The sequence below is a fragment of the Hibiscus syriacus genome, unplaced genomic scaffold, assembly GCF_006381635.1.
Source record: "Hibiscus syriacus cultivar Baekdansim isolate YM2019G1 unplaced genomic scaffold, ASM638163v2 tig00002793_pilon, whole genome shotgun sequence".
In the NCBI taxonomy this organism is placed as follows: domain Eukaryota; kingdom Viridiplantae; phylum Streptophyta; class Magnoliopsida; order Malvales; family Malvaceae; genus Hibiscus; species Hibiscus syriacus.
Window position 1 is genome coordinate 1,778,605 of NW_024061944.1, and position 12,920 is coordinate 1,791,524.

General features: G+C 33.5%; 2 protein-coding genes across 2 annotated transcripts; both read left to right on the forward strand.

Moving 5' to 3' along the window:
- Positions 1-5,910: 5,910 nt before the first annotated feature.
- LOC120150686 (probable CCR4-associated factor 1 homolog 10) lies at positions 5,911-7,059 on the forward strand. Its single transcript, XM_039163314.1, has one exon. It carries the CDS (start codon positions 6,009-6,011, stop codon positions 6,342-6,344), a length of 336 nt encoding a protein of 111 aa, XP_039019245.1. The 5' UTR covers positions 5,911-6,008; the 3' UTR covers positions 6,345-7,059.
- LOC120149640 (probable CCR4-associated factor 1 homolog 7) lies at positions 6,450-8,920 on the forward strand. Its single transcript, XM_039162374.1, has 3 exons — positions 6,450-6,794; positions 7,475-7,547; positions 8,817-8,920. Exons 1-3 carry the CDS (start codon positions 6,450-6,452, stop codon positions 8,918-8,920), a joined length of 522 nt encoding a protein of 173 aa, XP_039018305.1.
- The last annotated feature ends 4,000 nt before the right edge of the window (positions 8,921-12,920 follow it).

The window sequence follows — 12,920 nt, forward strand, 5'->3', positions numbered from 1 at the left end:
TCCACTACTATATATTAGTATATGTCATATTTGTGTTCTTATTTATCACTTTATTATCCATCCTAGCCATCCGGTGTTTTTTGGTTTTGGGTGTAGCACATATATGTCAAGTGGTTGAAATTCAATATCTTTCAATGCGATAATTATAAGATAAGTGGGTATTTTTATGAGATAACTCCATCCTTGAGCTCGAGGTTTTAGTCTTTTCATAGTAGTTCCCTCATTTACTGCGACTTGACTAATGAATAAACTCGCTTCGTTGAAAAAGGAATTACTGAAAAATTTAGTAAAACATGTTTATACAGAATAATCATGGTATGCACAAGATCTTATGTATGTGTATCGACAGAAAAAAGATCGATCAAATTCTATTGAGTCTGACTCATAGTAATCATTTACTTACTATACTTAATTGACATTCATAAAAAGTATGACTGGTTATCAAATGATTGAACAATCGGATGTATGATTTTCTTTCCAATTGAAATCCCCTAGTATATGAAAGAGTGAAAAAGTGTTTTCTTTGTTGTGGAATAAGAAGCCTCCGTATCTTAATACACGTATTTAATTTATTCATGGCTATTAGAGTGGGATCTACTTTTTGGGGAATATTAGTCGAAGCAATAACAAGAATATTTCTAGTAGAACATATTTCACAATCCTTGGAGGGATAGTTCACTAATAGACCGAGGGATAAGTAATTCACCTCATTCACATACAGATCATGAATGTTTGGAATCTATATTATGCAAAGAGACATTGCTTTTGCTAGTTCAAATTGAAGGGTGATATAAAATCGGTCTATTTCTGACATCATATCCATAGTTAACGTATTCATCATAATTAGAAACTTCAGCTCCGTATCAAGGTCAAGATCGATATTGTCATTATCATCAATAGCGTCACTAGCATCAATATCGTCACTAGCATCAATATTGATATCATCAATAAGAAAACCTTTAAGCTTGTTATCCAGGAACTTGTTCAGAAATATTGTAATGAAAGGAACATAGGAGTTTGTCGCTAGGTATTTGACCAAATAGGATTGTTCGGTTCTTATAGAACATATCACTAAAATACCCTTAGAGGGAGATAGGGCTAAGCGGAGTGGAAAGATTTTTCCATGAGACTGGAAATGAAAACTATTAGCCCCACACGAAGTTTGTGAATAAGTGATTGTCTGATGATAAGCAAGGAATATCCGCCTTTATGCTAAACAGGATGTATTGAACTCATAATTCATTAGATATTATTTATGAATGTGAACTAAGTATTGTAAGTAAATTGGTCTTGGTTGTTCAATCATATGATAACCAGAGTCATTCTTGATAAATGATCATTATGAGTCAGACTCAATAGAATTTGATCAATCTTTTTTTCTGTCGATACACATACATAAGATCTCGTGCATACCATGATTTTTTCAGATTCTTAAAAATGGGATGTATAAACAAAAGTTCTGTTTATACGAGAATTTTCTCTCAACTTTCTCGGCTATCTTTCAAGTGTACGATTAAATCCTTTAGTGGTACGGAGTCAAATGCTATAAAATTCATTTATAAAAGATAATGCAATGAAGACGTTGGATACAAGAATTCCAATTATTTCTCTTATCGGATCATTATCTAAGGCGAAATTTTGTAACACATTAGGGCATCCCATCAGTAAGCCGACGTGGGCCGATTCCTCCTCCCAATATTTTATTGTTAAGTTTAGTTAAGATTTTTTCGGTCGATCTGTCTATTCAACAAATAAATGGAAGTTCTATCTATCAATATGTATGGTCTTGGACCATCAATAATTATTTTTCTTTCGAGTTTGGCTACTTTATTGATTCACTTACCTCTATTATGTCAATATTAATCACTACAGTTGGAATTTTGTTCTTATTTATAGTGACAATTATATGTCACATGATCAAGCATATTTGAGATATTTTGCTTATATGAGTTTGTTCAATACTTCAATGTTGGGATTAGTTACTAGATCGAATTTGATACAAATTTATATTTTTTGAAAATTAGTTGGAATGTCTTCTTATGTATTAATAGGGTTTTGGTTCACACGACCCACAGCGGCAAACGCTTGTCAAAAAGCATTTGTAACTAATCGGATAGACGATTTTGGTTTATTATTAGGAATTTTAAGTTTTTATTGGATAATGGGAAGTTTCAAATTTCAAGATTTGTTCGAAATATTTAATGTACCACGCGAAATCCTACTTTTTAGATAATCTCTTAACCATCCCATCAAATAAGTGGAATATTATGCATACCAACTCTAACATTCAGATCAACTAACTCTATGGGATACCAACTGTTCGTCTCTTTATGGTCGAATGCCAAAAAGGAAGAGGTTAGACCCCGAAATATTCACATATTTTAAGCCTTGTATATAATTAACTCAAAATATATGCATAATATTGAATCTTGTTTTCAATATTTAATCGAATAATTATTTTAATTTTTTAATTGTTTAACTTATAATGTCTTATTCTTTTTAAAAATATTTTTTAAATAAAAGTTATTGACTAATGATTGACATTTATTGTTGAATAAACCAAATCACTTAAGATGTAACGATGATATAATATTATCTCATGTGATTAATTGATAATATGCCGTACTATCATATTAAAAAAAATATTTTTAAATTTTATGAAATTTGGACCAGTAACAATTCTATAATAAAGATGGCAAGAAATATTTCTTACAACCAAGTCTTGAATCTCTTCTAGAGTAACAACTTACATGGTTATTGATTATATGAAAGTGTTGAAAGTATATCGGTTTGGTAATTTCGTCAATTATCATATCGTTTTCACGATGACTCTATTATATTTTCCTCATCCAATGTTTTTTTTATATAAAAGCTATTAGTCTATTATCAATCTCTTAATCTTCCACTAATCGTGCAACTTAACATTTCGAGTAGCCCCCACAACTTTACTTGTAGGACATTAGAGACTCCTGCACTTTTTCAAAATCCAAGTAACCAACTACCACTATAGTCCCATATGATTCCCCCAAGAGTGTCGATGTTATTAGATGATGCAACAATACAATCAGTATTGGAGCAACACCATCCTTGTGGTGGCCTTTGCCGCATTATATCTTCAGCGTAGCCCAAATGATGATTAGCATTAGAAGTTTGGCAACTAATGATGTATCGAATTTAATTAAACTATAATACAATACCACGTCCTTTTGTCGAAAAATATCAATAAATACAAAGTTGTTATGCCTCTTCCATATTTGCCATATGAATGCATAAGACAGAAATTTTTAAGGAACATCAAAACAATCAAACAAAATATTTGATACTAAATTTGTGCACAACCAGTCATAAAAAGGAAGAGCAAAGAAATTCGCGATACAGCTTAAGGATCATGTTTGGTGGGGTAAAGCTTAATGCTCAACCATTACGTGACTATGCTAACTTGGTATTAGGGATAATTGTATCCCTTCTTGATCTAAATTGATTATTATTTAAATAAGTAATTAAAATTAGATATAATATCAATAAATAATAACTAGAAATCTAAATTGATAAATACAGAAACTACGATTATCTAATTTTATATTTACACGTATCATTAAAGTCATGTGTCATGATTTGATTTTATGATTAACTTAATAAACTAAATTAAAATTTAAAATAAATTGATAGAATGTTAACATATATTAATTTAGTTGAAATAAATTAAATAATGAGATAATTTAATTACTAAATATTTTTAAGAAAATAATAGTCAACTTAAAATTTATCATTCTATAATTTACCCTAAAAGGAAAGGACGCAAGTGAAATGGCACGGTGCGAACACGTAATGAATTTGAGGCGAATAATTGGAAACCATTGTTAGTTCCACTATTAAACAATCACCTAACTTATACACTCATTCACTTCATATCGAAAAACTGTAAGGTCCACTCAGTCCAATTACGTTGTCGGGCTGGTTTAAGGGATATCTAAAGAAAGTCTAACATAAAATTAAAAAAAATGTTAATATATTTTTAATATTTTTGATATAATATTACATAAAACGTTATTTTTTACTAGAAATATTAATATTAGACGCTACATAAAATGTTATTTTTTCTATCAGAAATGTTAATATCGGAAATATTCATTTTAGGTAGCGAAATTAATATTTTCGGTAAAAAAAATAACATTTTAGATAACGCTATACTAAAAATGTTAAAAAATATTAATATTTCCGATAACGTATTTCCTTAACCTTATATTAAACGGCCGTACATTAGAACTACCCATACAATTTTGACTCGTCAATGTCTAAAATACATGTTTTTCACTACAGCAACAGTAATTTGACGGAAGTATTAATCCTTAGGCACTTAATTGATTTTTATATTCGTATGAAATATTCCACCAATTTAATTAATTTATCACCCCAAAACATATTGTTAAACAATGCTTAAAGACATTACTTTAAACAAAACCAATATTTAAGCTGTCATATATATTTTTTATTTTTATATTATAACTTTTAAAATACAAGTTAAGGGGTTGTTTGTTTACTGTTGAATGTAACCATTCAACGTTGAATGTAACCATTCAACGTTGAATGCTGAACCGTTCAGCATTTAACTTGTTTGATTCTCACATCTGAATGAAACAACAAAACACTGCTGAATGAAACAACAAAACACTGATGAATGATTCAGTATTAAAGTACATTATGAATCATTAAGCACCCGGTATCTGACCATAATACCTATTTTTTCACATGTTGTCTTATTAAACAATCATATCTTATAATATAATAAATCATTATGAAGGTAAAAATGAAAATATTCATAATTCATATTGTACATTTAAAACCATTATCAAACAGCATGTCACATTCAGAGCCAATTCATACAGAGCCTTTGAATCATTCAGACCATTGAATCATTCAACGTTTAATCGTTTTATTTTATCAAACAACCCCTAAGTTATAGTAGTAGGCAACACACTAATGCCATATTGTATGTAGGTTTAGCCCTTATATTCCGATTTCATAATATTTAATTTATAAATTTTAATAAAATTAAATTTCGATCTAAAATCTATTTGTGAAATATATTAAATTAAATTATATATATTAGATCAAGTGTTCTGTATAAAATGCGGATGTGATTTTTATATTTTAATCTAGTAATATTTAATTTTAAGTCAAACAATATCTATAAAACATGTTAAGTTGAATTTTATTAATAGTACTTATATTATGTGTAAATTATTTATTTATTTTATAATTTAATCATTTAAACCCTTTATAATAATATCTTTTAATTTTTATATTATTTGATTAGTCTTTTAATTTATAGCACAGTACATGGAGAATTTGTTCAAGAACAAAATCGCATTTGGACAACGTGGAAGGATGTATGGCTTTTGTTTTGTTTGGGTCAATAGGATTTATGCCTTTCTTTCTAGAACAGTCCCAACTCCGATGTGAATATCACCACGACAAACACATTTCCCATTTTAGCAGGTTTTTTAGTACTGTAAAAGCCAACCAAGAACGATTTCGTATCAAAAGGACATGCAGGTTGGAACGCCATCGTTTTGACATTGTCCCTCGTTGGCTCAATCAATTTCCCATGCTAATAATCACTTGTCTTTCCTTTCCTTTCCTTAAGATGAACCCAGAAAATATAGGACTGTAACGTCGTCCCCATTTCCCTTTTAACTCGTTGACCCAAATTCCTCGACTAGGACGGAACTCGGATCACTTTTTACAAGCTCTAGATGTGCTAAATACAAGGCCCGATTTCGTAGTCACAAGGTTAGATATCGTCTCCTTCTTCACTTTTTTTTTTCTTTTCATATGGTTCCTTTACGAACTCTCATACTTCGAAGTTTCAAAATCTGATTTTCCCCTTTTCTTTGTTTTCAGATTGGCCTTCACCATCAAACCGCGACTGTTTTTGGAACTGAACTCGGACAAGATTCACTTATCAAGGTTTGAAATCTGGATGCGCGTAACTTTGTTTTGGTCTAATGGAAATGTCGGTTTTACCCAAAAGTGATTCGGTTCATATTCGAGAAGTTTGGAATGATAATCTAGAAGAAGAGTTTGCATTGATCCGTGAAATTGTTGATACATACAATTATGTGGCCATGGATACTGAGTTCCCGGGTGTAGTTCTCCGTCCTGTTGGATCTTTCAAGAACATCAATGATTACAACTGCCAATCTTTGAAAGATAACGTGGATATGTTGAAGTTGATCCAGTTGGGTCTCACTTTTTCGGATGAGAATGGGAATCTTCCCACCTGTGGAACTGATAGCTCTTGCGTTTGGCAATTCAATTTCTGCGAGTTCGATATAAGCTAAGACATCTTTGCTAGTGATTCGATCGAGTTGTTGCTCCAGTGCGGGATTGATTTTAAGAAGAACAATGAGAAGGGTATTGATGTGAAGCGGTTTGGTGAGCTTTTGATGTCGTCCGGGATTGTGCTGAATGATGTTGTGAATTGCGTAACTTTTCATAGTGGATATGACTTTGGGTACTTGCTTAAGCTTTTGACTTGCAGGAGTTTGCCTGATAATCAAGCCGGGTTCTTTGACTTCATCAATATGTATTTTCCCATGTTGTACGATATCAAGCATATGTTGAAGTTCTGCAATAGCCTACATGGTGGTTTGAACAAGCTTGCAGAGTTGTTGGAAGTGGAAAGAGTCGGTGTGTGTCATCAAGCTGGCTCGGATAGTTTGCTAACATCGTGCACATTTAGGAAGTTGAGAGATAACTTCTTCAATGGCTCCACGGAGAAATATGCAGACGTATTGTACGGTCTAGGGGTTGAAAATGGACAGAATACTAGTAATTAGAAGAAAAATAATTGGAAGAAAGTAATGATGGATGTAGACTGCTTTCAGTGTGAAACTTAATTTTCTTTGTATACTTTGGCAAAAATGATTGTTTATCTGATTGTGAGCTTGTCTCCTTTGCTTGCATTGTAACTTAAACCTTAACTGGTTTCCTAGTTGAAGTCATGTATAAATCATGCAGTTAGTGTTTCAATAATAATTTTAACAATTCGTATTGCATTCGGATTAGATTATATCCTCTTCGTCTGTTTCCTCTTTTCAAAACAATTTGTTTTTGTTAATACTAAACTTCTTGAGGTCTTGATCCTATTATTTTAGTGTGGGCATAATACACTTGATTGTCATCTCTTTATAGCTATGAATGTCGGGGAAACGTCTCCCCTTAGAGAGGCAGTGCATCTTTCACAAGTGGAGATTGCTATTTCTCTGGAGACATGGGAATGAGCATTCATGCACTGAGATTGATTAATTAGTGATGAGCTCCTATTTTTGCATTTATTTCGTATATGGTCAATACTGCATAATGCATACAATGATGTTGTACCATCCCCCTTTCAATCTACATTGCTAAATTGGATGTTTAGCTGTTGGATGAACATTCAATTTAAATGCTGCTTGTTGTTTGCTCCTAGGCTGAGTTGAAAACATATGAAGTGGCAAGTGTAGAGCCAAAAGAACAGACCAAAGGTTTCAGAAATCCCAAAGGTATGGTCAATAGGGATCCATTCCCAAGCGATTGACCACTTACTAGCAGTAGATATAAGGCTTAATTATAAAATAAATGTCCAAACTATACCACTTTTCTTGAATAGTGTCTAAATTTTTTTGAATCATCCGGATGCCTAATTTTTTTTGAATCATCCGGATGCCTAACGGTGACAAACGTTGCCACTGTAGGTGTCCAGATTGTAATTGCCGTTAAATTTCTCCATTAAGTGACATTGTCACATTCTAGTAATTTTGAAATTTTTATTTTTATTTTTATAAAAATATTATTATATTTATAAAAAAACTTTAATTTCTCTTAAATTAAAAAATCCAAAAAAATCTCTAACCCTAACCAGCCGATCGTCGACCATGATCACCGTCGCCGACGTAGTCCCTGCCATCTTCCTAGTCATACACCGCCATACTTGTCGTCGATTGACCGTCAAGATCACGTGAGGTTGCGATTTTTTTGCGTAGGGTTCAAAGGTACAAACGACGATTGACCGTTGATTGGTCACGATTTAATAGGGTTATCGATTGTCGAGTGGAGGTTAAGTTTGGTGGAGCTTTGTTGACGACAAAGGCTAGCGGCCAACGTGGATTTAGGGATTAAAATGAGAGTTTTCAAAGTTTTGAGACTTTTTCAAAGTATTTCGAATTTTGTGTTTTTAATATAATTTTAATTTTTAAATTGTAGATAAATTATTTAAAATTATCACAATGTGACATGTGTCCTTTTACGGTAGAATTTCACGACAATTACGACCCATGCACTTAAAGTGGTAAGTTTTGTAACGTTAGGCACCTGGATGATTCATAAAAAAGTTTAAACACCTATTTGGAAAAAACGGTATTGTTTGGACGCTTATTTTATAATTAAGCCTAGATATAAATGGTAAGCTGTAATTTCATGCGGTATAAAATTGGTTGAGAATAGTTATTGCCTATTCACTATTTACCAGAAGTCATTCTTCATATAGCACCGTTCTCAACTTGTCGTATATAAGACAGTTAAACCCATCATAGTAAGGCATCATTCTTCTCTTTCCTTTAAAGTTTTAGACATAGGATAGTTTCCTTAACGAATTACCAGAAAATGTAGATTAGATATAGTTTTAGCCACCACGCAATGATTACATCCAGCTTTTATAGCAACACAATTTTTCTTCTTTCTTTGTTTAAAAGGGGGAGATCCTAAAGGGTGATAATTTCACTTAGTTTCACTATTTCGAGACCTGGATATTTCAAATACAATTGTTTACGTAGGAAATAATGTTGCTCAAGAAGCAAAGCACATTTCCCGTTTTCAATTTGGAGACATAAGCAATGCAGGGGAAGTTGAACTTGTGAACCAGAGCCAGAAAAACTGAGCTCTTAAGATATTATTAGGCGATAAATAACAGCAAAAATTGCAAGGAACAGACAAGAAAAGAACAGAGTGGAGGTTGATAAAGGTAGAAACAAGACAACAGATTCGATTAGTTATCAGTTACATGAGGCAAAACTATCAAGAAGAGTAGTTCTTGCATAGTTGCATTGCAGATCCTTCGGTTGCTGCAAGTGGCTACGTTCTCATCTTAGATGCAAGTCCCGAGAGAATAAGCATCGCACAATAAATCACTGTCTGTCACTTCGGCTTTATCTTGGCCCTGCATCGAAACAAAGATATTGCTCACCATCATAGTTCTATGCATAAATGGTCCAAATCGAATATGCAGCTTTGATGCAGGTGTCGTTATCGGTGACCAATATCCAATAGCAACTAACAAGAGGTTTACTTAAACAGATAAAGCTAATAACTTCTTCAGGCTCATCTGGTTTCTTTCTAAAAAACGATTCGCATATTATAGGAAGATTGCTTATGAATTTTTTAAGGAAATAATCAATTCTCTGTTTAAGAAATATTCGCCTAAAATGATAAATGCATCCATATCCTATTCCTTGAGTACCTATAGTACTGGCAAATTTGATGGCTAGAACTGTGAACATATAATCCAAACATCAGCTAAAGAAAATAGATATGATTCTTACTCGTTTTATCATTGCACTTGCTAGATCTTCCAATGAGCCAATATTATCAGAAACGTAACTCCCCAGTGGCCTAGGTTGGACTATAAGGTATCCATCATTCTCCATATCTGATGGCTCCAAATTATCAAGTATGTAGCCTCCCTGTACCCTAGGTAGGACCATAAGATACCCATCCTCTTCAATAACTGATGGCTCCATAGAAACGTTTTCACCTTTATTATAATTGATGGATATTGGATCAACAAAATTTTAAAAGTTAAACGGAATAAAGATTCATGTTTCTATTGAAAATTGGGTTATTTTGGTCCCAAGCATTGGCCCATGTTTCTGACTATTTGTCCTGAATTACAGAGGATTGTGGATGTGTGGCCGTGTATATCTGCTTTTGAACCCGTAATTGATTGGGAACAGTGTTATGATGTTATGAATGTGTGAGTTTGTTATGAATGGTTAGGCTGTTAAGCCGTTCATCTTGCTGGCATGAGTTGTTAGGTTGTTAGGATTTCTGTTAGACAGCCTTGACCTCATGACTAGCCTCTCTCAACTTGGATAAAGCTTCCTGGTCTCTCTTGAGATATTAGAGGGTTATGATTCAATAAAATTCAGAGAGTATTGCCTCTCCTTTCTTTATTCTATACTATAACAAGTAGGAGATATGAAAGTAAAGTCAGATAAAGTAGTCCCATTTTGGAATCCCATTGCAGAAACACTGCCTCTCAAACTACTAGCATGTGAATATGTCAGTTGAGTGCTTCCTTCTAAAATTAAGGGACTGAAGATGGTAGTCAGTTGGTATGCATGTTGAACAAGGCATTGTATGGCCTGTGTCAGGCACCAAGGAACTGGCACGAGAGATTAAAATAGTACATGGTTCAACTAAGGTTCAAGGAGTCTAGGACAGACTCGTCTTGTTTGTTTGACACATTGAAGGAGAACACATGTTTATGTTGATCTATGTGGATGACATTATCCTGACTTGGACTTCGAACGAGAAAATCGAACGTGTGGTTAGGCTTTTAGATGTTAAGTTTTCTTTGAAGGATCTAGGTGAGCTAAGATATTTTCTAGGTTCCGAGGTGAAAAAAGTGGGTGAGACTCTTGTTCTTAGCCAACAAAAGTTCATCTTGAACTGTTGATGCGAGCTAAGATGGATCGTGTCAATCCAGCCTCGACTCCTATGATATTGTCTTAACTAACTTAGGATGCTAGAGAACTATTGGATGATGCTCGTAAGTATCAAAGTAAAGTGGGTTCGTTGCTATATGCTTGCCACACGCGACCAGACATCACCTTTAGTGTGAATAAGGTGGCACAATATATGCATGCACCTCTTCATTTTCATATGCTTGGTGTCAGGAGAATATTATTTTGTAGGTAATTTGAAGTATGGTTTGGTCATGGTGCCTGGAGATGCGAAGGTGATGGTGACAGTGTTTGCGGGTACAGATTGGGGAGGTAGTCTAGATGATATGAGGTCTATTTTACGTAGCTGTGTGTTTGCTGGAGACAAATTTGTTTCGAGGACCTCGAAGAAACAAAAAATTGTTTTTCAGTCCACCAATGAAGCTGAATATAGGTGTGTAGCAGATACAACAGCGGAGGTGTCATGGATTTGTGCTCTTCTATCAGATATGAAGATTGACCAATAAGGTTCTCCTATAGTTTGGTGTGATAACAGTGGTGCAATGGCTATGAGTAGTAACCTGTTTATCATGCAAAGACCAAACATATTGATCATGATGCTCACTTTGTCCGGAAGGTGGCAACTAAGCAGTTGGTTGTGAATTATGTACCAGCAAGTCATTAGGTGGTTCACGACTTTACCAAGCCCTTGTCAAAAACTTCCTTTGAGGAGTTTAGATTTAAAGTGCATAGTTTTTTTCAGAGAAAAAGAAAAGCGTAGAGAGAATGTTAATAATGTATATAGTTAAACTATTTTTGTTGTTAGAGTGGTTGATAGCAGTTAGAACTGTTAAGGCAGTTTCTTCAATATGTTAAAACTAATGTAATCATTATATAACAATGTTCATGTGTTCTTTACCCTTTTTACTAGCATTCTATCAACTTCTCATCATTTCTTATATGTGGGTGCACCAACTCAACATTCTTGAAACTTGATTTTCTTGAACTATTGGTTTTATTTTGATTTATTTGGACCAAATGACTTTTTGGGTTGATACAACAACCTTAACCAATCTTAGTAATGCTCAATCCCACATAGAATGAGAAATACATTGGGATTGAGTATTTAAGGTTTTTATTCTCCACTCCCTTGTTGAGTGATAGAGAATAAGGGGGCTTCTTGCGCACCACTGTCACCACCACTACCAGCATTCTTATTGTCTCAGCTCGGATCGGGCTCGTGGACGTGGTCTAGGCTCAGGCTCGTGGTAATATGTGTCTTCGACACATCTACGTGGTTGCTATCTTTTTAGAAAAAATTCGTAAGGAAATTTTCACTTACTAAGTTTGTACGAATTTTATATTTGCAGAGAGTAAGAACTACTTAATTAGCTATATTGATTTATGAAATTTAAACAGACAATTTTTTGAAAGTAATCTGTATACGTTAGAATGAACTTGACCAATCTTACGTCTCTGTTCAAGATAAGAATTGGGCATGAGTTATACAATGCATCTGGATGATTTGAGAGCCAGATTCATCTGTTTAATTCAGCAGTTTCAGTTGTTTAAAGATAGCAGTTACACATAGTTAATTTCGGGAAATAAAATCATATTTATTTATGATTTGTGTTGGACGAAAATGGCCCTATTTGCAGAGAGTAACAACTATTTAATTAGCTATATTGATTTCTAAAAGTAATATGTAAACATTAGAATGAACCTGACCAATTTTACGTCTCTATTGAAGATAATAATTGAGCCTGTGAGTTATACAATGTATCGGACGATTTGAGAGCCAGATTCATATGTTTAATTAAACAACTTTATTTGTTTAAAGATAGCAGTTACACAGAGTTAATTTCGGGAAATAAAATCAGATTTATTTATAAGTTGTGTTGGACGAAAATGGCCCTATATCTAGCCTATAAATAGATAGCTCATTTGGCTTCTCAACTCATCTCACAATTCACTCAAATATCTCTCAACTCTCTCAAAGCTTTCTAAGCTTCTGAGTTTTTCCGACGATCAGAGGAGCAGAACCACCAGCAGTCTACTTCGGTTCTAAGTGTACAGAATTTGGAGCGACCGTGTTAACCTAGGGGACGATCCAACTATTGGAACGATTGTACACAACAGGATGCATTCGTTTCTAAGGTAGTGGTTTTTACCACGACACATTTTGGTTAATCAAATATTTATTTTTATTTATTTTTT

Bases quoted from the DNA above. Each gene is read 5' to 3' on its own strand.
- LOC120150686 (XM_039163314.1), top strand. From the start codon at position 6,009: ATGGAAATGTCGGTTTTACCCAAAAGTGATTCGGTTCATATTCGAGAA.
- LOC120149640 (XM_039162374.1), top strand. From the start codon at position 6,450: ATGTCGTCCGGGATTGTGCTGAATGATGTTGTGAATTGCGTAACTTTT. The intron at 6,795-7,474 runs GTATTGTACGGT...GTTTGCTCCTAG, and splicing joins CCACGGAGAAATATGCAGAC to GCTGAGTTGAAAACATATGA. The intron at 7,548-8,816 runs GTATGGTCAATA...TTGTTTACGTAG, and splicing joins AGGTTTCAGAAATCCCAAAG to GAAATAATGTTGCTCAAGAA.